Raw genomic sequence first — 27909 nt, forward strand, 5'->3', positions numbered from 1 at the left:
ATTAAGGAGGATCCAGCTGATCTTAGGTCTGCTGAGGATCTGTTGCGGTCCTTCTGTCGTCTGCTGTCTCGCGATAACCCGCGAAGTTTCCGGTGTTGTGTATGTTCCTGGAAACATGGCGGCCAGCTTCCGCGGCCGTCCTATCCGGAGTCTTCGGATGCGAGGTAAGCACAAAAACCTCGGTTCAGCGGCTGCTGTAAAAGCAGGATATTGCAAAATATGATTTTGTCACGCACGCGATGACCTTGGAGTAATGTCTCGGCGTGTCCGTGGTGTGTGTTTTTGACAGGTCGGAATGACAGCGGGGAGGAGAACGTACCGCTGGATCTGAGCAGAGGTAAGCAGAGGCTTCATCACATCACCCTGAAAGCGATTATTGTTCAAAATGGATGAGGGCGATTTCTGCAAACGCTAGCCCCGCGTGGTGAAAGTCTAGACAGTGTACGCGCTTGACCCGTCACTGCTGTTGTTATTTCGCCATTTTCCCTCACTGTTTGGTCTAAAAACGTCGCTATCGATGTCATAACAACAGGCGGCAACGAGCTAACTTAACTAGCTGAGTTAGCGTTAGCTAGCTGCCCCAGCTAACCAGCCATGAAGACGCTCTGTTATTTTGATCGGCGTGAGTGGGCACGATAGCCTGTTATTTAGCCAAGTAGCCATAAGAGTTGCAGTCATGTATTTGTCATCGCTAACTGGCTGGGGGAATTGAGTCTGAAAGCTGTGCGCCGAGAAGCATTGAGGCAACACACGGTGGTTCTTCCAGAGGAGCACTGATAACACAGCTGCACAACTTGTCAGATTTACTCCTCCAGCATCAACACTGCATAGCAGTTTGTTTACACGGAGCAGCGGTGTCTGAGTCCTGGAGGCCCAGATCCCTGCTAGATTCATTACAATCGTCTCAACTAGAGACATGCTCACCTGAAATATGTGTGACTGACAACATTAAAATCTTCACCACAGGAGAGTCTATACACTTAACCTATCAGCTGCTTCAGTGCGATTTGCACTATTTACATGTTCTTCCTGATAATACCAAAACTGGGGAAAATAAAGTATGTCAGTTCCCAGAGGTTTAAAGTTATGAAATAACAAATGTGCATACTAAGTTCATGTAATCACTGTGGCATCAATTAAAATGTGATGTATTCATAACTTACTGTAAGATTGGCTCGTGATGTTTACAAATGCTTGTTACCAAAGTAACCCTTTGGGCTGGCATTTTTCTCATTTCCACTTTTGAGCGATGGATTGAGTGCAGTGTTTGGAGCAGTGAGACTGATGACTAATACTGATAGCTGTTACTTTTTGACAAGCTGCAGCGTAATCAGGCTTATCATCTGCTGCGCTTTGTTGTTGAGGAGAAAGTGATCTGCGCAGCTCATTAAGCTGGTGTTTTCCCAGTTTGTGCGATGTTTACATTTGTTTTGCAGGGCAATATCTGGAAGTCATCCCACGCAAAGCGGGCGTTTAGGCGTCGACCACGCTCAGACGATTCTGTTTTAAAATGCGGTTCCCGTTTGTCAAAATATTTAACGTAGGATAGTTGAAAGGAACTGAAAACAAAAACACTTCCCGCTCAGGTCTGGCTATTTTAGTGTCTAGCCTTTGTTTTGATTGTACACTCTACATTAGTTCCAGCTAAACCAACTTCCTTCCTGCAGGATATCTATTACGGTTCATTGACTGATATTATTATGGCAATATGGCTTAACGCCTCCCTTAGTTACATTGTATTTCCTTTTCATTCTCCTTTAGAACCGTCAGAAAACTTCCGTGAAATCCTTCAAAATGTGGCCAAACCGCACGGAGTCAGTAACATGCGAAAACTGGGCCACCTGAACAACTTCATAAAGGTAACGCTGTCAAGCTCTGATAATTTTTGCCTCATTTAAAGACAGTTTTGCCTCGCTGAAATGTTGTGAGACATGCAGCTTTTTGAGAGGGTTCACTGGGTTCAGATATCTCACAAGATTGATTAGCTGCTCCTCCTCTGTAGTGTCACCACTGACCTCTCCTTGATCTTTTCCTCTTGGGTGTTGATGCCAGCAGGCCTAGTTGTGCCTGTCACTGTGATGCTGACAGTGAATATAACAGGAGCTCGAGGGATAGGAGAGCACTTCAGTCTAATGTGCATCTGGAGCAGCGCTCAGACTTTGAAATCTGAGATTAATAGTGTCTGGTTATTGTTTGTATGGACCCGAGACTTTGATTTGTTAAAAAAAGAAGAAGAAAAGATTACTTTAGTCATTTTTTTCTCTTCTGGTTTTTAATGTGGATGATAAAAAAAAGAGGATTTAGGAGGATTTTCAGTTCAGCAAGGCTTAAAACACAAATATCCTAACATGGATTGTAACACATGTGAGCATATGCAGGTTTTAAATTCTTTTGACCATGCAGTATAACTGCTCTGATTCACTTAACAGCAGTAAATGTTACTGATGCAGAGATGAATAATAGCTATAATATCCCCAAAAGTTTAATCTGTTCATCTGGACGTAGTGTTTTCAGTGGGAGAAGCGTTTCGTCACTCATCTAAGTGTCTTCTTCAGTTGATTGTAGAATGACTGCAATAAAAAAAAGAGTATGAAATGTAAGTTTTTTGCTCATTAAAAAAAATCTGTTTTAGTGTTATCGCTCATCCTTCAGGTCAGCCCTGTTGGTCAGGACTAGTGACCTCTCGAGGGTGTTTTTCTCCTGTCAGCCCAAAACATGCTGGAGTACTCTCCTTCCTGTTATTTTGAACAGGAATAACAGGGGTGGAGAAAATGAGTTAATGATTGCGAGATGAGTGTGAGATAGAAAACTAGCACTTTCTTGTGCCTTGAGCACACTGGCTTTGCTGACTGTCACCTCAGGTGGGGAAAAAAAAAAATCAAAGCCATGTGCACAACTGTCTAATTTACCACAGTTTCACTCTCTCCGTCTGCAACTACGCTGGGGTCGAATTGGTATAAAGTTTGTCATCTGAGTGCAGGTATTTGTCTGCTCTTCACTTTGTTGTGACAGCTCTGTCTGTGTCTGTGTGCAAAGACAGTGATGTGCAGTATTTTAAGGAAGCTAACTAAAAACCAGTATTATCAGAACACTACTGGTTTGTGGTATCTGCAGTTGTCCATGCACATGTTTACAGGAGAGTTTAATCCTGATCATAGCTATATCCTGATTTCCTCTTTCACCACACTGCCTCAGACCACTTCTGACTGCCGGTCATAAGCATATTGTAAACAATTGTTGGTAGCTGTGTGGCAAGTGAGTACTGGCCCTCCTACAACTGTGCAGTTGGCACTGGAGCAGGCTCGAGGCTGAGTGAGAGCATGGGTTTGTGTGCCTGTAATCTGTACACCTAACTCTCTTGTTTACAACTGACTGGAGGGTTATAGCCATGATGTGTGTGTGTCCCATTAGAGCACCATGACTCCGATTCCTTATAAGGGTTCCAGGACAGTGAGGGTTAGCTAATCCCCCACCCCCCCGGAGAGCATCACGTGCACCCTGTCCCCATCTCCTCTCCTCTCCTCTCATTTGCCTGTTTGGGCTCTGACATCACAGCTGTTTTAAAACAACCCTGTACTCCTTCTTGCCTCTCATCACCCATTCCACCCTGCTCCGTCTTGCCTCATGCTCTGCTGTGCTTTAGGAAATTTATGCTCAACTTTGAGGAACAGTTTAAACCAAAAGTACTACAGTGGTTCACTTTCATTAGGAGACACATGGCAGAATAGACAACTGTGATGGAGGAGCATTGACTTGTTGTGTGAAGGAGCCTCAGTGTACCTCTAAGAACGATGTTACAGAACATATAAGACCATATTTGGAACATTAAATATGTAAAATATTGATTAGAGTTCACACTCTCACTAATTGTTGTGTGCAGCTCTACAGTTATTAGGGAGATGTAAACACTCCACATAAGATTTGGATAATGATTACATAGAAACATGGGGCTGACACTTTATAGCTGATTTCAGTCATTTGAATACCCTTCTGGCTTATACTTCGCAATTGCTGTGGCTTTGTTCTGGCAATGTTACCTCTTACACAGTGACAGCAGATTCATTCACTTCCCACATAAAGGGCCCACAAGGCCATTTTTCTGCAGTAAAAGGGAGAAGTGATCGATCTATTTTTTTGTTTGTTTTGCTACATATTTTAAAATTTCTCTGTCTCCCTCTCTCTCTTTGATTTAATAGTTACAAGTACTGCAACTCTTTATTTTATTATTTCACTGTGTTTACCACAGATTTATATTGTCTCTCATCCTCAAAATCATACGTGTAAAGTCATTTTGAATTGTGGGCTACATACATCCTACTTTGAGCCTACGTGATAAATTTGTAAAATTACAGAAAAAGTAGTAGTAGTAGTTCATTGCCCAGACCGTCGTTTTATAACATGTGAATTTTTCATTGTCCTTTTTTCCTATCTAGTATGGAAACATGTTATAGTACATAGTGGAAAAAACAGGAACTTTTTTCATTTAATTGTTTATACGTTACTTAATTACTTAGCTGTATTATCAATAGCAGTGGTGAGGGGTCTTTTATCAGTAGGAAAGCTGTAAAAGTTATGAAAATACAGTTAAAAGGGTCATAAGTCTGTGCGCTTCATCACATTTCCCAAAGCTGTCCAGTGGGCCGCTTTGGAGTCTTTCCCGGGCTCATTCTGGCCTCCTCCTCTGGTCTCTCAGATCAATAAATAAATTTAAGAAAAAGTGTATTTGATGAGTACTCCTTTTATATGCATATTGAGATGTGATTTTTTTTACGACATACTGCACAGCCTTACCTGCCTTTAGGGAATTGCTAAAGGTAGACATTCATGCTGGAAACAGGGTCACACTGACTGCCAGACCTGATAGGATAGAGAAAATAGGAGCACATATCTAGGCTATGAGAGAACAATACAACAGAGTTAGTCCGACTATTGAAGACTCTATTTTATGTCCTTTGTGTTTTGACGTACTATCATACAAGCATGTGCTTAAGCGACAAATAGTGGCAAGTGTTTTGCCTCTATGGGTTTCCTACTTAGAGCCTCTAAATGAGTTGAACACGTTTTTTTCATTCACAGTTATCCATTAAATCAACATGTACCTGACTGGGCTCGATTTACTCTCGTCCTTCACTAAAACCATGCTAATGGAGTCATGGCCATATTGAAACCATTTTTATGTTTCTGTTTTATAGCTGCTGTGCAGCATTGGCCACCGTGAGGAAAATTTTGGGTTTACATATGAAGAAATCATCATTTGGTAAGTAATCTCAGCTACCGATAATAGTGTAAGTGTGTCCTATTTAATGTGCGCTTTTTATTTACTCTGGCTGTTAAGCTGTTCTGGATTTGGAATAATGATGACGTGAATGTGCGATTGAAAAGTACCAGTCAATGAAGTAATGAAGGAAATAGTCATATCTTGTGTCAGGTTGTCCGTGCTCTAGTTTTAGTCACTTTATTGTTTGTTTTTAATCTCTAGTCTGCGACTAGCTCTCCTTAATGAAGCTAAAGAAGTGCGTGCTGCGGGGTTGCGGGCGCTTCGCTACCTCATCAGAGATACCAGCGTACTGCAGAAGGTCCTCAGACTACAGGTGGATTACTTGATAGCCAGGTGAGCTCCTGCTTTGAACCACCCAGTCAGGTGTAACAGTTGTTATCTTACTAAATGTTTGGGTTTTTTTAGTTAAGTTGTTAGGGTGTTTGTAGTACCATGCTTCAGCCAGTCTTCTTCTTCGGCCCAACCATGGTACATGACTGATTGTTATGATTGTGGATTTTTTCAGATGCATTGACATCCAGCAGAGTAATGAGGGTGAGAGGACTCAGGCTCTACGACTTGTCCGAAAGGTAAAAACAAGGCGTGTGTTTTGGTGATCTTTGTTCCTTCTGACCATTTGCAGAGTCGCTCTCATGTCACTCGAGGAATTTGCCCTCACTGCTCACTCCTGTGCCAGCGAAATGCCACCAGAAAGCTCCCGGGGTTAGCAGGAGTGTCAGTGGGGATGGTTTGCATGTGTCTGCAGGCGGGGTTATTTATAGTTTAGTAGTTTACTGTAAATCTTCACACAGCGCTTAGAGTCATAGTGCTGTGGTTTCAGCTTTAATTTCTTGAAGGCACTACCAGTTTTACAAGCACTAAATATGTGACCTTCAGAATAGTCAGATCCTGTTTTGGCATTTCAAAAGTTGATCTTCTTTTTCTGGAGTTCTCCAAAAAGCAGCCATAAAAAAAGCAAAACAGTGAAGTTATTTTTTGCCTCTCTTTGTCGTGACTTGTTTTGATGACTCATGTTCCCGTCCTCTTCCTCCCTCTGTAGATCATCACTGTCAACGCAATGCTCTTCCCCACGTCTATTGCAAACTCTTTAATTGCTGTGGGGACCGACGGCCTGCAGGAGAGAGACCGCATGGTGCGCGCCGCCATCGCCATCGTTTGCGAGCTAGGTAAAGTGCCTGGTGTTTAAAGATGCAGGCCGGTGCGGTTGCTATGCATGGTGCTCTTTGGGTGAACAGAAAAACTTGTGGAGAACTATTGTTGTTTGACATTATTATTAATATTATTATTATCGCCATTGCCTGTGTAGCCCTGAAGAACCCAGAGGTGGTGGCCAAACGGGGAGGCCTCAGCACCATCCTTAAGAGTGTGATAGACTGTCAACTAAGTCGCATCAACGAAGCACTTATCACCACTATCCTCCACTTACTCAACCACCCACGCACCCGCCAGTATGTGCGTGTTGACGTCGAGTTGGAGGTCTGTGCACACACACACACACACACACACACTGACACACATAGTTTATGAATTGAGAAGAAGCTTCTGTTTAAAAATGAGCCACTGTGCTGGGAGCCATTCCAGTCAGGATTAGCAGAGCTGTAGGTGCCCGTCTCTTTCCCATGGAGCTTACAGTAATCAGTTACAGCATTTCTCCAAAGCCTCATTGTCTGTAAACACTTGGGACAGTAGCAGCTCATCACTGCAGGCACACAGATGTTATATAACATGTGCAGCAGGTTAATTATTACTGCAAGATTTTTCCTGACAGTAGTAAATAGAGATGTAATTTGAAGCTCGCTTTACTGTTGTTTTGTATGCATCAATTTTCTCTGTTTTTGTTCTCTGTTCTCCAGCAAATCCTCGCGCCTTTCACTGATTTTCACTACCGTCACAACGCAGACACGGCTGAGGGGCAACTCAAGTGAGTGTGTGTGTGTGTGTGTGTTTAGGTGGTATGAAGAGCCTGTGGTTGAACTGTGCATAGAGAGAGAGAGCGAGAGAGAGGAGGGTTTGTGTAGTGTTTTTGTTAGGCGACCCTTGTTGTCAGGGTGGCTTGACTCTGCAGCGGCTTGCCAGAGGATGTGAAGTCAGATTTTTATAAAAGATCTTTTATGTTTTGTTTGTGTTGTGTAGTCTGAACAACCACCGGCTGAAAGATCATAACGATGTTGTGTGCACAGAACATGATGTCCACTCTTTAACATGTGTTTTTCTTGTTCACAGGGAAGACAGAGAAGCCCGTTTTTTGTCCAGCCGAATGGCTATAGTGGCTGCTTTCCGCTCCTGGTCCGGTAAGGGCTTTAATATTATTCTTACTGTACATACTTGTTAGGAATACCCACTGTTAAATATCTCCTATTCTCGCTCTCTTTTTTTGTCTCAGGAATTATCAACCTATGCAAGGCTGGAAATTCTGGAATCCAGTCTTTAATTGGCTTACTTTGCATACCAAATATGGAAGTTAGGGTGAGTAAAAAAATGTTTGGCCCTTAAGGAAGTTTGATATTCAAAAACACAGATTTTTCTGATTCTTGCCTGTGAAGATTCCAATCAAGCGATTGTTTTTATTGTGCAGCGGTTAGATGGAGTTGCGTTAGAAATTAAAAATCAACCAAAATTTCCTGTATGAAACAGCCTTTTTACTAATGTTAAGTCTGCTTGGCTTCAGAGGCTTAAAGCACAGAGTGTTTTTGCCATGCCATCTTATCAAACCATTGGGTTCTCTCAAGCTTGCAAATCACTGTTTTACACAGCATTAACATTAGTTCTAACTGTTCTTTTCCGCTACTTAACAATGCCGCTTTTGCCATATCTATATAATTATTTTTAACCAATTTTGCAGAAAGGCTTGTTGGAAGTGTTATATGAGATATTCAGGCTTCCTGTGCCCATTGTAACGCAAGACTTCACTGAAGCCCTTCTAAGTGTTGGTAAGTAAAAAATATCTAATTTTCAAATAATTTAATCCCCATATAAAAACAAGCAGTGGAACTGTTATATTAAGTATTTGATGTAAATAGCACATTTCACTAAAGTTAAGAGGGGAAGCATGAGATTGGAACAGTTATGTAATATAAGAAGGAAAAAAAACACCTGGTTGAAGATCTGACTGCTTGTTAGGTTAATAAGTAACACGACGGGGTGTGAAAAGACATTCCCAGAAAGGTTGAGTTGTTCATGAGTAAAGATGAGAGGGGCTCAGCACTTTTACTCGGTTTGCCCACTGAGTGTGAACATTTTTTCTTTAAACAGTTAACACTAAATGTGTAATTTGGAAAAAGAAAAGCAGAAAACAATGCGACTTAGTCATCTATCGCACAAAATATCATTAAAGATTTGGAGAAAATGGGAAACGAGACAGCGTCAGAAAACCAACACTAAATGACCGTGGTCTTCGGGCCCTTGTGTGACACTGCATCAAAAACAGGTTTTTGTTGGGTTTAGAGCATCGGTCCTCAACCTTTTTTGCGCCACGGACCGGTTTAATGTCAGACAATATTTTCACGGACCGGCCTTTAAGGTACAACAAAATAAAATGATACGACCAAGACAAAAGCTGTGGTGTTTTGTAAATATAATAATAAACGCAAATTCACTGTGTTATTGTGCAACTTTATTAGCTGCGTCCTCCTGAAATGCGCCAACAACAATGAAAGTAACATCCTCCTCTCTGCCCCTTAATGCTCTCTGGTCACTATGGTAACACGCAAATATTTCTTTCAAAATAAGAAACACAACTACAACACAGAAACAGAGTTAACGATAAAAACCCTGAAAACCATACATTTCACACCCGAACCTCAACTCTTGTGGCCTGGTGCCAGATGACTCACGGACCGGGACCTGTTCGTGTCCCAGGGGATGGGGACTTCTAGTTTAGGAACACTTCTGAATATTTTTATCTGTGGACACAGTTCATAGTTGGATCCACAGATACAAATTAGACCATCCAAAAATCCAGCTGTCCTTCCTGAGCCAACCAGAGCTCATTTAGGAGGGAGAAAGCTGCCCAGTGGTCTCATCTGCTTCATTCTGTAGTGTAAAGAGGGGCCATCTTGTTTATTACCAGGATCTGCTGGGGTTTGGAGATTAATTAGTGCACATTACATGGATAACTGGGCAAATCTGTGAAGGCCCAAATAATGCTTAATGATACACAAGGTAGAAATTTTTGGAGCAACATGATCATAAAGTCCATTTGAAGGAAAACGCTTTCATTTAGCAGGACAGCACCGAAGCACAGTCTGCATGTCTACATAATAAAATGCATTTAGTGACCCACTGACTACATTTGGTGTGTTTTGAACTAAAAAAAAGTTAGCTTAAATTCTAAATCACCAGGAAACTACGACACGTTTGTGCTTTTGTTCTCTGACATAGTGTGAAAAATGTTCCAGCTCCACTTTTTTGAAATGTGTTAATGCAATCAATTTCAAAAATTAGCATTTTGTCCTGCTTAAGATTAAAAAAAAATCTTTGTTTCAGCATTTCATATGTTATCTCAGTACAGCCTTTGGTTAAATGTAGAACAAAATTTCTTTTAGACCCCTAGTAGGTCCATGTTTTACACACACTGACAGACTGGTCTGTTTGCTCTGTTCTCCTTCAGACCCCGCCAGGTTCCAGGACACCTGGAGACTGTCTGACGGGTTTGTTGCTGCCGAGGCCAAAGTTATCCTACCCCATCGGGCCCGCTCTAGGTGACAAACGAAAGCACAGGATAGAAATGAAATATATTGACAGAACTGTTGTCACTTCAGTGTGTAAACAAGCCATAAAATGATTTTTATCTGCTCCCTTTATTAGGCCTGACCTAATGGACAACTACCTGGCATTTGTTCTTTCTGCCTTCATTTCCAGCGGGCTTTTAGAGGTGAGCTGACACAGTAAAAGCACAATAGGTTTAATTTACTCAGGCTAGGAGTGTGTGTTTCACAGTATTGTATTAACAGCTTTTGGGTGGCTTTTATATTGATGTCCTTCCTTGTGCCTTTATTTTTGATACTGTAGGGCCTTGTTGAAGTTGTGACCAGTAGCGATGACCAGCTTGCTGTCAGAGCCACCATCCTTCTGGGAGACCTTTTACACATGGTAATAAAAAAAAGTATAATTTTGTGCATTTCTAAAAGTTTCTAAGCTATATCTTTGTTTCTTTGACTCCTTTGGCTTCTTTTGCTATACTCACCAAGGTTTTATTTCTCTCTTGATCAGGCAAATACCATCCTTCCTCATTCCCATAGTCACCACTTGCACTGCCTTCCCACTCTCATCAACATGGCAGCCTCCTTTGACATCCCCCAAGAGAAACGACTGTGAGTACAAACTGCCACACACGCAATCACTCTTGTTTTTTTTATTGTAACAAAATAATTTCCTCTAATCTTTAGTCATCATTCTTTGCAGTGTTCTCTCATAAAGATGTTCTTATCAGTAGTGCTGATTTCAGGGCTATAGACTGGTCATTGACTCGCTGGTAACAATCAGTCGCTAATAAAGCGTGTCCACGACCGGTTGACGAGTGGTTGCTGGAGGTTGAAAAGTGGGTGCTGCACAATAAGCTTCCTTGGATTTACATTGGTTGCAAGCAGATTGCCGTGGTCACCTGTAGTTCGTGTGGAAGAAAAGGGATCTGTTCGCCTTCAACGTTCAAAGTTGTGCATTTTCAGTGATAACGTTGGCATCTTCCATGTCACACCAACTCGATCATTTTGAAAATTTCATCCAGCCACTACTCGCCAACTGGTCGCCGACTAACTTGTAGGATTTACTTGAATACGTACTAGTTGTTAAACCACTTTTAAAACATCCTCCATCTTTGTCTCTATGCGCTCTAGGCGAGCAAGTGCAGCCGTCAACAATCTGAAACGTTTCCATGAGAAGAAGAAGAAAGGTTTGAAACCGCACAGTCTTTATCTGGACCACATCATTCGCAAGTCTGTGTCGTCACATAACCGCAGAGATTCACGTGTCCACAAAGACATCTATGTCATTAAGGTAAAGATCAACATCTTTTACGTATTTTCCATCTTACGGTTGGTCTTGGCTTTGGCTTCTGTGTGTTTGTTGCAAAGTATGTGGTGTGTTTAGTGTAGCTAGAAAGAGGGAGGCTGTTATTTGCTGCAAACCTGATTTGAACAATTTAAGCCAAAAGTTTAAACATTTAAATAAAAAAAAGTAGTTTTACTTTCATATTTACAGCTTCTGTTTTTTCTGCTTCTGTGCTCAGGACACAGAAGAAGCACTGATGATGAATCTGCGAGACAGTCAGATTCTCAACCACAAGCAGAATTTGGAGTGGAATTGGTTGCTTATTGCCACCATCCTCAAGGTCAGGCTGTTCTCATGTACCACCACAGACTCGATGTTTTGTTTTTACATGTGTAAAAGGGTATTTTTTTGTCTTCTCAGTGGCCAAATGTAAACCTCAGGAACAACAAAGATGAACAGATGCACAAGTAAGCCTTTTTTATTTAACCACAGCTCATTACAAGAAACTGAATTTGTTCAGCGTGTTTTTCTCACATCCTGTTTTACATTTCTATTTGTTTTTGTCTGATGCAGGTTTGTTCGGAGGCTGCTGTACTTTTATAAGCCCAGTAGTAAGTTGTACGCAGGGCTTGCGTTGGATCACCTAAAGGCCAGACAACTCACTGTGGTTGGCTGTCAGTTTGTTGAGTTCCTCATGGATTCCGATGAGGTTAGAGAGGTTTACACTGATGCTCGTACTCTAATTTATTTCTTCTTTTTGGTCATTTACGAACCCACCTTTGTTTTTGACGCTTTATTTTTTCCCCCGCCATCAACCAGGATGGCCAGGGTTACCTGGAGGACCTGGTGAAGGACATGGTATCGTGGCTCTCCTCGTCCTCTGGAATGAAGCCCGAGCGCTGTCTGCAGAGTAATGGCCTGCTCACTACACTCAGCCAACACTACTTCCTCTTCCTGGGGACGCTCTCGGCACACCCACAGGGAGTCAAACTACTAGAGAAATGTGGCCTGTTTCAGTGGTGAGTGAGCAGAAAAGTCTTTAATCTATTTTGAGCTTTTCCAGGCCTGCAGAGTGAAATTGTGTCAGAGCTGTTTGATTAAAAACATCCTGCAAGGTGACATTTGCACTTTTTTTTCTCCCCTCTATTTTCAGCCTGCTGAATCTGTGCTCTGTAAAGAACCAGGATGCTGTGCTGAAACTCGCTGTATCCACACTGGACTACAGCAGAGATGGTCTGGCCAGAGTGATCCTCTCCAAGATCCTCACTGCTTCTACTGATGTAAGCAAGCTGTTAAAACACTAATATTGTAATTAGTAGTAATGGGGAAGTTTTTGTTTTTTTTTCATGCACAGTGGTCAGCAACCTCTTATCACACTGCCACATTTGCAGGCATAAAATAAACTGAATCATCTATTGCCAAACTTGCCCTTTTTTCTTTTTCTAAACACACCCGATCACCTCATTTTCCTCCACCCACCACACCTTCTGAGAAGTCGTAGGCCTCTTGGCAATTAAATGTTCGCACTACCCCTGATCACACAATACTTCTTGTCTCGCTGTGCAGACGTGCAGGCTGTATGCTACCAAGCACCTCCGCGTGCTGCTGCGTGCAGGCGTGGAGTTCTTCAGTAGCTGGGGCATGGAGCTGCTGGTCACACAGCTTCACGACCACAACAAGGCTGTGTCCATGGAGGCCCTGGACATACTGGATGAGGCGTGTGAAGACAAGGTGAGTGATGATGCCGCTTAGATTGTTCTCAGCAAAGCAATTAAATAATAAAATAGCAAAAGCAGATAAGATTAAGCCCATCGTGTTATCTGACAGTTTCGTTTCGTGCCCATTCTGCTGCTTTACAGGCCAACCTTCACGCTCTAATCCAGCTGAAACCAGCTGTGTCCCACCTGGGAGACAAAGGCCTCTTACTGCTCCTCAGGTAGGTGTTTACCACTACAACATTACAAAAACAGTGTGTCACTCTGAAATAGTCCTTCTTGAACACACTCTACATCTTTTTTTCCCCTGCATTTTTAGGTTCCTGTCCATTCCTAAAGGTTTCTCCTACCTCAATGAGAGGGGCTATGTCAGCAAACAGCTGGATAAATGGCAAAAGGTATTATTCAAATATCAGCAGACAGCTTAATGAAATCTCATTTAAAATATTCTGAAATCATGTGGCTATAACAAGGACACATACAAATGAGTTTCCTCCCCTCACCCCAACCGGTCACGGCAGATTGCTGCCCGTCTCTGAGCCTGGTTCTGCTGGAAGTTTCTTTCTGTTAAATGGGAGTTTTTCCTTCCCACTGTCGCCAAAGCGCTTGCTCATAGTGGGTCATATGATTGTTGGGTTTTTTTCTGTTTTCTTTGTATTGTAGGGTCTTAACCTTGCAGTATAAAGCACCTTTGAGGCAACTGTTGTTGTGATTTGGCATTCTATAAATAAAATTGAATTGAATTGAATATTAAGTAGACTGTGCATTGCAGGAGTATAATCTTAAGTATGTGGACCAGATAGAGGAGCAGCTCAATGAAGCACTAACAACTTACCGCAAACCTGTCGATGGAGACAACTACGTCAGACGCAGCAACCAAAGGTAAGAAGGGTGAAATTTGGGGCCATTCGATGAGCTGTAGCAGTGAATGGGTTTTTGACTGTGCCTGATTTCTTTGGCCATGTCTCCAGGTTACAAAGACCAAACGTCTATCTCCCTGTGCACTTGTATGGTCAGCTGGTTCACGATAAGACAGGCTGTCATTTATTAGAGGCTCAGGTAAGGTCTCTCTCTTCTCTTCTCTTCTCTTTTTTTTTTTTTTTTTTTTTTTAAACTAAAAATGATCATTCAGCTGTTCTGTAGGACTAAAGTGCCATTTGTCTTTTATTTTTGCCCCATCTGTTTCCAGAGTGTAGTGCCTGACCTTAGCTACACGATTCGCTCCCCGATGCTGGACACCTGGGAGGGCATCAAACAGCTCAAAGCTGCTCTCTGGGCACTAGTCAGTAACGCAGATTAATCCGTGTCACATAAGTTAATCTTTAATGATAATACAAAGACATGGGCTTGATTGTGGTTGTTTTTCGTTTTGTTTTTTTGTTTTTTCAGGGCAACATTGGCTCTTCAAACTGGGGTCTGAATCTCCTGCAGGAGGAGAACGTCATTCCTGATATCCTTGCATTGGCTCAGCACTGTGAGGTGCTGTCAGTGCGAGGGTGAGCTTTTCTTTCTTTGTCTTTTATTCAGTTACATTTAAAAGCGTTACTATGGAACATGTAACGTCAGACTGTTTTTTTTTTGTGTGTGTTTTTTTTTTTTTTTAAATTTCATAGAGCAGTATTTTGTATTTTGACTATCACTTGGTGTCCACAGGACATGTGTGTATGTGCTGGGTGTGATCACCAAGACCAAGCAGGGCTGTGAGGTACTAAAACAGTTCGGTTGGGATGCAGTCAGACACAGTCGCAGGACGCTGTGGCCCGTCACTCCAGACGAAGTGGACACGCAGCTGACCTCTGAACTTTCTTCAGTACCGAGCACGCTCAGTCTAAACTCGGAGTCCACCAGCTCCCGCCACAACAGCGAGAGCGAGTCTCAACCAAGTACGTAGCACATTGCCTTTGCTTTGTCACCATGTTCTCCAAAACGATTGAAATTTATGTTTTGTTTCTTTAACAGATCTCTATAATAATCAGTAATTATTGCTAGAAGTTGGACGTTTTTAATTAATTTCATTTCTCTTAGACATGTACATCCTGGATGATGACAAGTGTGATGTTCTGGACCAGTCGGATGAGACTTCTTTATACTTACACTCCAAACCAGTCAAAGACCGTAGCCCCTTTACAATACTGGCCTCTACTCGCTTCGTTCGCACTCGCTTCCTGAACTCCCTGTCTCTCCCCAGCAAGAAACTGCGCTCCACCAGTGACCCCAAGACACCATCGGGCTCCCGAACCCCCACTGAGCTCAAGACTGGGAGTATGAGGCGGAACAGGACAGTGACAGAGCCCTCTGTCTACAGCCCAAACCAGGGGGACTTTACCCCTATCTTTAATGGCCGAGGAATGCCAAAGAGTCCAACGGTCAGTCTGGAGACATCATTTGTTGGGACAAGAGGGGGCTCAGAGGAGCACTTGGTGGATGGCAGGCTGTCGAAGGGAGGAGGCTCAGGCCTCGGACTTAGTACTCTCGGAGGCCAGGGGGCTGCAGAGCAACATAGCCGGGAGAGAGAGCAGAGCAGCCGGGAGCGTCTAGCAGGAGATGGCGGCTCTTCTAGCGGAGGCAATGTAGGAGGGGGTGGCGGAGGTACTCAGTTTAAAAGCCGCAGTCAGAGCTTTAACACGGACACCACAACGAGCGGCATCAGCTCCATGAGCTCCAGTCCCTCTCGGGAAACCGTTGGTAACCCGGAGCATCCGGAGGCCGAACCGGATTCCTCTGACTGCGTGAGCCTCAACACAGTAGTGTCTGCCAAGACTGTCAAAACACTCTCATCCCTCACCCCCCAGTCACAGACTAACCACATGTCCACGTCCAAGTCCTCCACTGTCTCTCTGGTACCTCCCGGCTCCTCCCACACCCTCCCCCGCCGGGCTCAGTCTCTCAAGTCCCCCTCAGTGACCACCATAAAAAGCCTGGCTGATTGTAGCTTCATGTACACCAGCCCGAGAGACGCGCTGGGCTACGCTACGCTGAAGAGGCTTCAGCAGCAGAGGATACACCCATCTTTGTCTCACAGTGAAGCGCTGGCTTCACCTGCCAAAGATGTGTTGTTCACAGACACCATCACTATGAAGAGCGGCAGTCTCGATTCCAGACTAACTCCCCGCAGGTAAGTCGGCTCCACTGCAGGGTTTGCTTCATGGAAACGGAACATCTTAACCCATCTCTATTATTCTGTTGTCTTTTTGAGCGTATTTAATTTAGGTTTGGTGCCACGTGAAGATGTTAGCCGTCAGCCTAAAGAATGTTTAAAAACATGCCTGAACCTGAGTTTTCGCTTTTAGTTTTTTTGTACCTTTGGAATGACAGATTTTTTTTGGGGGGGGGTGAAGGGTGTCTTTTTGTGCACCTTCTGCTGTGTCTGTCAGGATATCAGATAGGAGGGTTACCTGTCCAGAACCCAGCGCCGTAAGTTCGTACCGCAGGCTGTCCAGAACACTCGTACCGCGGTGGGTGGACCTAGCTTGTGTCCTCCTTTAGAGATGTAGCTTCTAGCACCAGTCCAGACAGATCAATATGTTGTTGCTGCTTTAGTAGAGTACTAACTGCTCTTTGCCTACAGTTGATCCATCAGTGCTTTCCTGTTGTGCAAGTAAGTCCCACGTAGACTGGTGAATTTCTAGTGGCCCCCCTGTGACCCCAACTTAAAAATATAAATGGCAAACAGGTAGAGATTAGTGCAATTTGATGTTTTACAATGTGTCTAGTATAAATGCATCACAGTGATAAGTCATGCATAGAAAAAATGTGGTGGGTAAGGTAAGTTAGTGCAAAAAGCAGGACCAGAAAATAAGGAAATGTGAAAGAGTGTGAAAAAAGAGCTAAACCTCTGATACAAAGGTGTAACAGATGAGTTCATAACTCTTAACCTGTACATTACCCACTGATTGCACTAGAAAAAGAATTCATTTATAACTTTAAACCTCAGACAATGGAGACAAAATGTCTTTTGCTGCCGCTGCTCTGATGGCGTTCTGCAGCAAAAAAAAGTTTCCCCTCTCTGTTCTTTTACCAAACATTTTTTCCCATTTATTCCCCATGTTCCTTTTCTTTCCCAGCCTCTCCCCCCGGATCCTCTCACGCACCTCTCCTCTTGCCCTCCCTAGGTTTCTGAAAGCTCTGAGTTTTGCCTCTTTGGATAAAGAAGAGCTACTCAGTCCAATCAACCAAAGCACCCTGCACCGCTGCTCTTCAGTACGCTCCATGGTCTCCAGCGTCACCTTCGGATGTAACGACGACTACATTGGCCTTGCACTGCCGATGGACATCCATGACATGTTCCACATCAGAGACTCTGCCTACTTTCAGCAGAGGATCAGCCCGCCATCGGAAGAGCGGAAACGTTTTCTTTTCGGTGACGGCGATGGTAACGTCCACTTTGCACATAATTAAATAAACTATTGAAAGCTTATGAAAGAAAGAAACAAAGCTGCACAAAGACAAGAGACTGATTTCTGTTGGTGCTTATCACCTCTATAGGTGATCGTCCTGCCCTCCCAGTGCTGAAGCAGCAGTTTAGTATCTCAGAGCTGATTGTGCACCGAGGAGACACCCCGAACCACATGGTGGGCTCAGAGGAGACGGGCCTGCAGGTTCACACTGAAGAAAACTGCCTCTACTGCGTGGGAGCGATCGTCCTTGGATACCCCACCCAACCACTGATCAATAGCACACACTCTCGTACAGGTAAGCTGACACGCGCACACATTCAGTCATTTGAACGGATGCGGATTGAACCTAACAGATACTTCAAGGAATGCTTTTTTCTTCCCATCTTTTCTCGCAGATTTTGTCGACTTTCCATCATGGGGAGGCCAGAGCGGCCACCGCCTGGAGGTGATGCCACAGTCAAAATTTTCTGGGGTGTCAGGCTGCAGTGATGCTGCTGTGTCACAAGGTTCAGTCTCTGGCACACCTACACCTGGTGACATTGTCATTGGTAAGCTCACAAATAACCACAATATGCTAAATTAAAAAGTGCTGCTTTGTTCCAGTTGAAAGTCGTACTGTCTCCTTCTCCATCAACTCATTTGTTGGACCTTTTTTCTCTTTCCACCTGTTTCCTCTCTCTTTCTCTAGACCATCAAAGCAAATTAGAATGACAAAGGAAGTCTTTATTTAACTAGGAAAGTCTGTTTAGTTTAATCTTTTTTTTGTTGATGAGTGTCCTAAAATGACCAGTGGCAGGACAAGTGAGTCAAACTTTGTGCCCTGTGGAATATTCAGTCCTTAATGTTTGATTAAAGTTCAGTTCTGTGGAATAAGCAAATGCAAAAGCCCACACACACATTGATACTTCAGCATAAAATTGCAGCATTAATAAGAAATAAAAGTTAAACCCAAACTCCCAGACATTGACAATGAAGTAATTTCTTGAAGGTTTAGTTTTGAATTTTCATTCAATGTTTCTTATTCCAAGAAATGATGTAACAGAATAAGTATTTAAGATGAAGTCTTAGGGAGTTTATTAGTTTTACAAATGACTTGAGATCACTGCATGGTTGGTTCCAACATAATAAGAATCACATTTGAACGAATTAACGAGTCAAACAAATCTCATCATCCACACTGCTCTGCATCAGTTTTCAGCTCTCCTGCTCAGGCCCAAGAGCCGCCCCACTCAGCTGCTCTGCTCTGCATTTATGGATTAGTTCTCCACACTCTGGATTCTCCCCCCAGTTCAGCTGCGCTTCCCACACTGCCCCGCACAGCCAGCAACCAGTCCAGTTCCCCATTTGTGTCCAATAACACACTCCACCCAGCTCTGCCACGTCTCCAACAACCCACTCAGCCCTGCAATAATTAATCACGTTTTATTGAACTTTATCAATCAATCACATGCCGCTAGCTCTGGATCAGTTTATAGCAGTTTTTATATCAAACTATGTATAAACAATAAATGTTGCTAGGAAACCTGGCATGCTGCAGGCTGATTTGACTGTTTTTCTTCTCATCCCACACACTTCAGAATTCACTGTATGATGAATAAACCCAATTTTAGAGACAGTAATAAATTATGAGGAGATGGGGTTATATTTTAATTGAGTTACTTTATTTATAAAGTGCCATTGGGTGATAATGAGTCCCTTGGTTTTGTGAACGTAAATAAGAGTGTATGTATAAATATTCGCTTGCTTCCCTCAGGTGGCAAGGCGATATCCGAGGACGGCCCCGCCTCTCGAGTCTTACTGAGGAAGGAGGTGCTCCGCCTCATCATCAACCTCAGCTCCTCCGTAGGAACCAAAGGCCACGAAACAGGACTACTGACGTAAGGCTCCTTTTCCCCCTTTTGTGCATATACTCTGGATGCATTTTAAAGTTGTTTTTCCAAGGTCTCTAAAATATTTCATCTCTCTTCAGGATAAAAGAGAAGTTTTCATATGCGTTTGATGACATTTGCCTGTACTCTGAGGTTTCTCATCTCTTATCCCACTGTGCATTTCGCCTGACCTCAAGACGTTTCATACAAGAACTTTTCCAGGATGTGCAATTTATGCCAGTAAGATCAATTGAAACTTGATTTGAAGTTTTTTAAAACGGACTGTGTCCTTGTGCTTACATGTTTAATCACTGTTCTTCTTTTGGTTCTCCCCAGATGTTTGAGGAAGCAGAAGCAATCCTGACAAAGCAACCAAAACCTGTTGAAGAGGACGCTGACCCTCCTGAAGAATCCTGATCATCCCATTTCTCCCCCATCCCTCCTGCTTTCCCTGCACAGCTGCAGACCCGGCTTCTTATCACCCTGAAAGGAAGACAAAACTGAAATAATATGAGTTAAGGCTCTGAAGATGGGGTGGGGCATTTCGATGTGTTTCTGGTGGATTTTAACAGCACCACAGCCAAGGAAAAAGAGGAGATGGTCATCAGTCACCTTACATACGAGCTGGAAACAAAGGACGTCAGCATCTATAAACAAATGTAATCCGACACGCCTAATGCTGTCTCAGACTTTTTTTTTCTTTTTCTAAATAAAAACACGGGAAAAAGGGGGAGCAGTTTAACCAAATACTGTTTTCAAATGGACTGGCGATGTCGAGCAACACTCAATAATACATCAACATAATGCTCAGCGACAAGCTAAATCATTAGGACAAAGACTCGAGCTGTGTTTAAAAAACAAACAAAAAACTATCATTTTTTCCCTCCTCTTTCCAGAGGTGGTCTTGTTTTTTTTTTTCTTTTCTGTAATGAAATAAGTCATGTCGTCGTGTCTGCCCAGTGGTTCCTCAGACCTTGCGTTCTTTTCTTTGACAAAACACTACAGAGGGATCCTGCTGATTTTAAAACGTACCTGGAGCCTTCATATCCCACCCCAACTCGTGATCTGTTCTAGCCGGATATGTGCTTTTGCTTCTCTTGCCTCTCTACTTCTTACAACCTGTAGCCTCTTGTCAGCACAGGTAGCCAATTGCTTTTCTAGTTCTTGTATCTCAGACAATCAAACATCACTAGTATTCTATTTTCTAAAGCATTATATCTACCACCCTCACGCAGTACATGAGAAGAATAGCACGTAATTTAATGCTAGTTTATGCCATCCTTTACCTGCTAAGGACTTCTCGTGGTTTTTTTCTTCCACTGCATTTTTAGCGAGCTTCTCTGGAAGTGGGTCGATCCTTGGAAAGACGCTCGGAAGATTCATTGTAGATTCAGTCCCAATCTCTGCTCACACGTGTTTCCAAACTCTGTGTAAACCCAGCGGCTGCCCATCTCTATACCTTCTTACCTTTGTGCTTCACCTCCACTGCATGTCCAACAAGCATGGCGAAGTTGTAATGTCACCTGAACGTGTTTCTTGCTTGTAAAACCTTTTTAAAAATAGGTTGCCATTACTTGCTGCCATTACGTTGTAGGACTATAATGACCCCTGGATTTGCCTCCACCATGCAGTTTCACAGGGGGGAACGCGAGCGATGACTAAAGGATTTATAAAAGGTTTTCCAGGGAAACAGGGGAGCTCGGTTTCCATTGGCTTATAATTATTTTTATTTTTTTATTTAATTTTTAATTTTTTTTTTTTTTGCTCTACTGCTGCTACACAAATGGACTCATAGAGAGATGATTCATAGATCAGCTGAGTGATGTCAGATCCGATCTATTTATTATATGTCTGTACCATAGAGTGAGCTCAACCAGAGAAGAAAAAAGTTATTTATATTTTTTCCTCAAGACTGTATTATAATTTAAACGTTTCCTTTTTTTTTTCTCCTTTTTTTTTTTTTTTTGCCTGAATCGTGGTTTCCCTTGTATAATGTGTACAGTATGTTTTGGGGGCATTGGTGACCTAAAGAAACATACAATCCTATCAAAGGGATGCATTGTTAATAAAACAAAATTTGAAATACCCAAAGATAGTTGATATTATTTAAAAATCCAACTTATTTCATTATTTACTGTGTTAATCTCTTATAAGTCGGCTAATATTGTTACAGTTACAGTTTTGGGGTTTTTTTTGTTTTTGAAGAAACATTTAAATTAGGTAAAACAAAATCCTCAAAAATTAGGCTGGGCACATCTACGTATAGGTAGTGTTCCTTAATGTTTAAGTTATCAAGTTATCTGCTGTTTAAAACACGATTTCCCTTCAGTGTTGCCGTACTTTGACAGTTTCAATAACAATCTCAGCTTTTTCATATATAGCATGTTTATTAAAGTTACTGTTCCAAAAGGCCAAATATGTGTTTTAAGAAGAGATTTATGAGACAAAGCAAAAAGTGTAGGCAGAGATGCTGCTGATGGTTTTTAAGTTTTATAAGTTGGACCTTTTGAATTTTTACACTCCTTAATCCTAGAGGATAAATCTATAGCAGGGGTCACTAACAGGCGGACCGGGGTCCGAGTCCGGACCCAGTCGCCATCCTATATGGACCCGGACCTATAGTTAACAAAATATTAAATTATATTTAATTTTGACGGGGCGATTCAATTTTAAGCAGTAACCTTACATTGTATTAGACCAGGGAACATACAACAATTGTGTGCGAGTTACGCCACCCACGTAATAACTACTTAGCTAATCACATCTGCGCATTCAAGGCGATCGCAACGCTGAGTGCAGACACAGACAGAGGAAAGACATGGTGAGAGGTGAATGACAAGCGAGACGATTAACGATACAGTGAGACAAGACGTGAGCGGGAGTCACAAGAGGTAAAACAACTATGGCGCTTTCAAAAAAGAGAAAAGTAGACACCGAAAATAGAACTTTCAAGACTGAATGGACTGACGTATGCGTCAGTCCATTCAGTCTTGTTCATTCTTCCGGCCGCAAGCAGCAAACCAGTGTGTCTCATATGTTCAGAAACCGTGGCACTGATTAAAAGTGGCAATGTCAAACGCCACTATGAGACAAAGCACAAAGCTTTTGAACAATCATACCCACCCAAGTCTGAACTCAGGTCCCAGAAAATTAGCAGTCTCAGAGCCCAATATGATCAGTCCACAAGGATCTTAACCAGTTCTTTCACCGCCCAACAACGTGCTCATGAATGTTCCCTCAGAGTTGCTTGGATTTTAGGTCAACACAAAAAGCCCTTTGCAGGTGTTGTCAAAGAGTGCATGAGTGCAGTAGCAGAAACATTACTTGAGGGTAAACAAAAAGAAGAGCTTCATGACAAAATAAAGCAAATACCTATGTCAGCATCAACAGCCACAAAGAGAAGTGAAATATTAGCTCAGGATGTGCTATCCCAGCTGGAAGAAGCTATTCATAAGACACCATGTGTAGGCTTGGCTGTAGATGAGTCCACTGATGTGTCTGACAATGCTCAGCTGTTAGTTTATGTAAGGTTCTTCAACAATGATAAGAAAGAGTTCTGTGAAGACCTGCTAGGTGTAACTTCCCTTCACAGCACTACAAGAGGAGAGGATATTTACCTGGCCATTAAGGAAATGTTAACAAAGCGAGGAATAGAGCCAAACCAAGTGGTTTCAATAACCACAGATGGAGCCCCTGCTATGATGGGGAGAGAGAAAGGAGCTGTAGCAAGAATGAAAGAGGACAATCCCGAGCTAATCTCTTATCATTGCATTATTCATCAGTCAGTGTTATGCTCCACCCTGTCAGACGAGTATGCTGAGGTGATGAAAACAATGATGAAAATGATTAATTTTCTCAGGGCATCTTCTTCTTGTCAGCATCGCATGCTCAGGGAATTTCTCAGAGAAGTTGATGCACACGCTGATGATCTTCTGCTTCACAACAATGTGAGATGGCTTAGCAAAGGCAGGGCATTGGAGCGATTTTGGTCCATCAGAAGTGAAGTAGCAGCTTTCTTGGAAGAGCTGGAAAGTCAAAAAGCAACAAACTTTTCTCTCTTTTTAAATGATGGGAAAAACATGGATATTGTGGCCTTTTTGGTTGATATCACTTCACACCTGAATGAACTGAATTTGAAGCTGCAGGGCAAGGACAATTCAATTTGTGAACTGATGACAGCTGTCCACTGCTTTCAGAGGAAACTTGAAGTGTTCAAAGAAGACCTGCAAGGAGACTATGCACACTTCCCAACAGTGAAGGAACAGGTTCAGGGACAGAGAGATGTGTCCTCTTTTGTTGACTTTGTTGATAAGCTGATTGAAAACTTCAGCAAACGTTTTGATAGCTTCAGCTTTGGACAGCAGCTCACCATGTTCATAAAGAACCCATTTGCCATCACTGATGTCAGAGGGTTCTCAAAGGAAGTCACACAGCACTTCAAGTGGGCAAATGCTGGGCCTCTTCAAATGCAACTAATTGATCTCCAAGCAGATGTGGCCCTGAAAGAGCAGTTTGGAAGAACTGAACCTGCCACTTTCTGGCCCCAATTGGTCTCTGAGACAGCTTTCCCAAATCTGAGGAAAGTAGCCCTGTACATCTTGACCATGTTTGGCTCCACATACAGCTGTGAGGCAGCTTTCTCCACAATGAACATAATAAAAACTAAATATCGTTCCAGGATCACCAATGAGCACCTACACATGTGTATGAGAATGGCCCTGACACCATTCCAGCCCAGATTTAAAATCCTAGTAGAGCGAACTAAAGCTCAGTTCTCTCACTGAACAACAGAAAGTTGGGACGTGGAATATAAGGGGGAAAGAAAGAGAAACTGTAAAATTGTTAAAATGTTTTGATGTTATCTGTTGAAAATGTATTGAGACTGTTTAGTCGAGATGTAAAATGTAAAGAAAAAGGGAAACTTTTTTTTTCTGAAATTAAGCACTTTGTTTTAAGATGCACAATTTAGCCATTTTATTTATTTTCTCTAATTCATTTTAAACAGCAGCCCTATTTCTAATGTAGGCCTACTGTGTGTTTCAGTGTTAACAATAAATTTTGTTGAAATGTTTTAACTTGTATTTTCATTGATTTGACAGTCTATTGTTCATACGTTCAGATATAAATAAAAATTAAAAAAAAAAAGTTGCTTCTCTATCACAATCATAATGTAAGTTAGACATTATGATGTCCCGGACCTCTGCTTGAGAAGATTTTCTCCAACTGGACCTCCTCAAATTTTAGTTTAATACCCCTGCTCTAAACGCTATTCCGTTTATTTCAATCATTAATGCTTAAACATGCAAATCATGCTTTAAACTTCTCACTGGTTCTCTAAAAAAGTCTGGGAACTTTTGGGTCATTACAAGCTTAAGTTTTACCATACCTAAATTATTAAACACACAAATAAAGTCATAGAATATTCATAAAACCATTGTTTGATGTTAAAACTCATCTTCCCCCTTTTTGACACACTCCCATGTGTCAATTCACCTGGAGCTAGAAATTAAAAGAAAAGGTTAGTGACATCATATCTCAGAAAGTATCAGAAATTCTCCTCTCGAGTATCGTTGCCCCAGTCTTGTCATCCTGTGTTAGGAAATGAAATCAGTGTAGTTATTATGTTAAATCTGTTAAACTCCTGGCTCCGCCCAGAGCCTGCATCTGCACAATTGCCTAGAAACAAAACCTGTATTAATATGAACTTCACATTTGAAACGTCGTTTTTTTTTTCGCCACTGTTTTTCCCTCACTGACCACAGCAGGGGAACCTATGTCTTGATTCAGCCATGAATCCAGCTCACCTGATTCATCACTGAGCCCAACCGTCACTGGCATCTGATAGTGCTGCACTGCATGTTTTTCCCTTGATGTCACTATTTTCAATGTGTTAAGGAGTGAATAGTGAACTTCTTTTAATGGTGTGTTTAATTAATTTGATTTAATAACTTGTGACCTTTGAGTCCCTTCCTTGAAAGAATTATGGCCAATGACGGAAATGTATGTATTACATTTAAGATTGGAAAACAATGTCAATGCCACAAACGTGAGTTGTCATATACATCTGTGAGTTAATCTGCACAACCGTGTGCACATGTGCTCTGTGCATGTACACACACAAAGAATTGACCTTCGTTCCTTAAATTTGTAGCATTGCCTCTGTGCTGCCTGATGGTGCTCAGTGGCTTTTGCTTCTTGCTTTTAAATCAGATGTCACTCTCAACATAAACACAAGCTACAGCAGCCAAGCAGTCTTAGCTGAGGAAACAAAGATACATTTCCTCATTTAATGTAAAATATTGTGGTGATGTTATGTTATATTAGGCAGGCAGCTGCCCAAATAACACTGTGACAATCAAAAGTACAGGGAGTGCAGAATTATTAGGCAAATGAGTATTTTGTCCACATCATCCTCTTCATGCATGTTGTCTTACTCCAAGCTGTATAGGCTCGAAAGCCTACTACCAATTAAGCATATTAGGTGATGTGCATCTCTGTAATGAGAAGGGGTGTGGTCTAATGACATCAACACCCTATATCAGGTGTGCATAATTATTAGGCAACGTCCTTTCCTTTGGCAAAATGGGTCAAAAGAAGGACTTGACAGGCTGAAAGTGGCATTGGTTTTGGTGCCATAAATAGTCAAAAATAGTGAGATATCTTGCAGAGGGATGCAGCAGTCTCAAAATTGCAAAGCTTCTGAAGCGTGATCATCGAACAATCAAGCGTTTCATTCAAAATAGTCAACAGGGTCGCAAGAAGCGCGTGGAAAAACCAAGGCACAAAATAACTGCCCATGAACTGAGAAAAGTCAAGCGTGCAGCTGCCAAGATGCCACTTGTCACCAGTTTGACCATATTTCAGAGCTGCAACATCACTGGAGTGCCCAAAAGCACAAGGTGTGCAATACTCAGAGACATGGCCAAGGTAAGAAAGGCTGAAAGACGACCACCACTGAACAAGACACACAAGCTGAAACGTCAAGACTGGGCCAAGAAATATCTCAAGACTGGTTTTTCTAAGGTTTTATGGACTGATGAAATGAGAGTGAGTCTTGATGGGCCAGATGGATGGGCCCGTGGCTGGATTGGTAAAGGGCAGAGAGCTCCAGTCTGACTCAGACACCAGCAAGGTGGAGGTGGAGTACTGGTTTGGGCTGGTATCATCAAAGATGAGCTTGTGGGGCCTTTTCGGGTTGAGGATGGAGTCAAGCTCAACTCCCAGTCCTACTGCCAGTTTCTGGAAGACACCTTCTTCAAGCAGTGGTACAGGAAGAAGTCTGCATCCTTCAAGAAAAACATGATTTTCATGCAGGACAATGCTCCATCACACGCGTCCAAGTACTCCACAGCGTGGCTGGCAAGAAAGGGTATAAAAGAAGAAAAACTAATGACATGGCCACCTTGTTCACCTGATCTGGACCCCATTGAGAACCTGTGGTCCATCATCAAATGTGAGATTTACAAGGAGGGAAAACAGTACACCTCTCTGAACAGTGTCTGGGAGGCTGTGGTTGCTGCTGCACGCAATGTTGATGGTGAACAGATCCAAACACTGACAGAATCCATGGATGGCAGGCTTTTGAGTGTCCTTGCAAAGAAAGGTGGCTATATTGGTCGCTGATTTGTTTTTGTTTTGTTTTTGAATGTCAGAAATGTATATTTGTGAATGTGGAGATGTTATATTGGTTTCACTGGTAAAAATAAATAATTGAAATGGGTATATATTTGTTTTTTGTTAAGTTGCCTAATAATTATGCACAGTAATAGTCACCTGCACACACAGATATCCCCCTAAAATAGCTAAAAGTAAAAACAAACTAAAAACTACTTCCAAAAACATTCAGCTTTGATATTAATGAGTTTTTTGGGTTCATTGAGAACATGGTTGTTGTTCAATAATAACATTATTCCTCAAAAATACAACTTACCTAATAATTCTGCACTCCCTGTATATCTATTTTGAACGCCTCAGCTGGAAAAAATTCAAAATGGTTTATAAAGTTGGCCACAGGTCTGTATGTAAATGGCAGTTAAAACATTGCTTCATATTTGGATATGTATGATGTTAGTTTCTAAAATACTAAAAAATGTGTTTATTAACAAAGTAAACTAAAAACAGACATTATTAAATTTTATACTTTTAACTACTGAATTGAACATAATATGAAATAATGTGTTTCCACTGTGGGAATGATGGATCCAATGACAAATAACTTTCAGATTAGTAAAGCTATATTTTTAATTTTTCTAGTTTTCCATTTCTATTTAGATGATTTATATTTATATTTAAAATGAACAGGATTGATAGGTTTGTAGCTTGAACCTATTCGCTGGAACGTTAAGACAATATAATTACACACAAGCAAAACACAAGTAGGCAAGCTTCTTCATGTTACTCGTGCACGGGAGAGAACCGGACAACCGCTTGACTCCAGTTGGTCTCGTCCGTCCCTTCCATACCACTGTCCTTTTATTGAGGTTACATGAATATGCATAGGTTCATTAACATATGACGTCCACATACACACAAAGAGTACCTTGCCTGTGTATGTGGGTGTGTGTATGTGGGCGTGTGTGTGTGTGTGTGTGTGTGTACTGCTGATCAAAGGGTCATAAAAGCACACAAGCAAACATCCTTGGTCAGGAAGAGGGTAGACTAGA

The 27909-nt window shown here is 42.1% G+C and overlaps 1 protein-coding gene across 4 annotated transcripts; it reads left to right on the top strand.

The window, feature by feature from the left end:
- The first annotated feature begins 84 nt into the window (after positions 1-84).
- LOC101464761 (rapamycin-insensitive companion of mTOR) lies at positions 85-24317 on the top strand. Of its 4 annotated transcripts, none has more exons than XM_076890726.1 (38): positions 85-164; positions 290-337; positions 1762-1859; positions 5193-5257; positions 5480-5611; positions 5784-5847; positions 6318-6444; positions 6585-6754; positions 7132-7199; positions 7502-7569; positions 7662-7744; positions 8121-8208; positions 9888-9978; positions 10085-10151; positions 10289-10369; positions 10490-10590; positions 11113-11272; positions 11505-11606; positions 11687-11733; positions 11840-11975; positions 12086-12285; positions 12420-12546; positions 12833-12997; positions 13126-13202; positions 13301-13379; positions 13754-13863; positions 13953-14040; positions 14171-14263; positions 14371-14477; positions 14635-14864; positions 15007-16096; positions 16320-16436; positions 17046-17353; positions 17467-17673; positions 17774-17926; positions 19132-19255; positions 19348-19486; positions 19583-24317. In XM_076890726.1, exons 1-38 carry the CDS (start codon positions 116-118, stop codon positions 19661-19663), a joined length of 5340 nt encoding a protein of 1779 aa, XP_076746841.1. In that variant the 5' UTR covers positions 85-115; the 3' UTR covers positions 19664-24317. The 4 variants fall into 4 exon arrangements, with proteins under 4 accessions (XP_076746841.1, XP_076746842.1, XP_076746843.1 ...); XM_076890727.1 differs by having other exon boundaries at positions 17094-17353; XM_076890728.1 differs by lacking the exon at positions 16320-16436.
- Positions 24318-27909: the final 3592 nt, after the last annotated feature.

This window comes from Maylandia zebra, linkage group LG12 (genome assembly GCF_041146795.1).
Source record: "Maylandia zebra isolate NMK-2024a linkage group LG12, Mzebra_GT3a, whole genome shotgun sequence".
Taxonomy (NCBI): domain Eukaryota; kingdom Metazoa; phylum Chordata; class Actinopteri; order Cichliformes; family Cichlidae; genus Maylandia; species Maylandia zebra.

Excerpts from the sequence above, each read along its gene's own strand:
- LOC101464761 (XM_076890726.1), top strand. The coding sequence starts at position 116 with ATGGCGGCCAGCTTCCGCGGCCGTCCTATCCGGAGTCTTCGGATGCGA. Across the intron at positions 13,864-13,952 it reads GTCAGACGCAGCAACCAAAG|GTTACAAAGACCAAACGTCT; the intron begins GTAAGAAGGGTG and ends CCATGTCTCCAG. Across the intron at positions 14,865-15,006 it reads CGAGAGCGAGTCTCAACCAA|ACATGTACATCCTGGATGAT; the intron begins GTACGTAGCACA and ends CATTTCTCTTAG.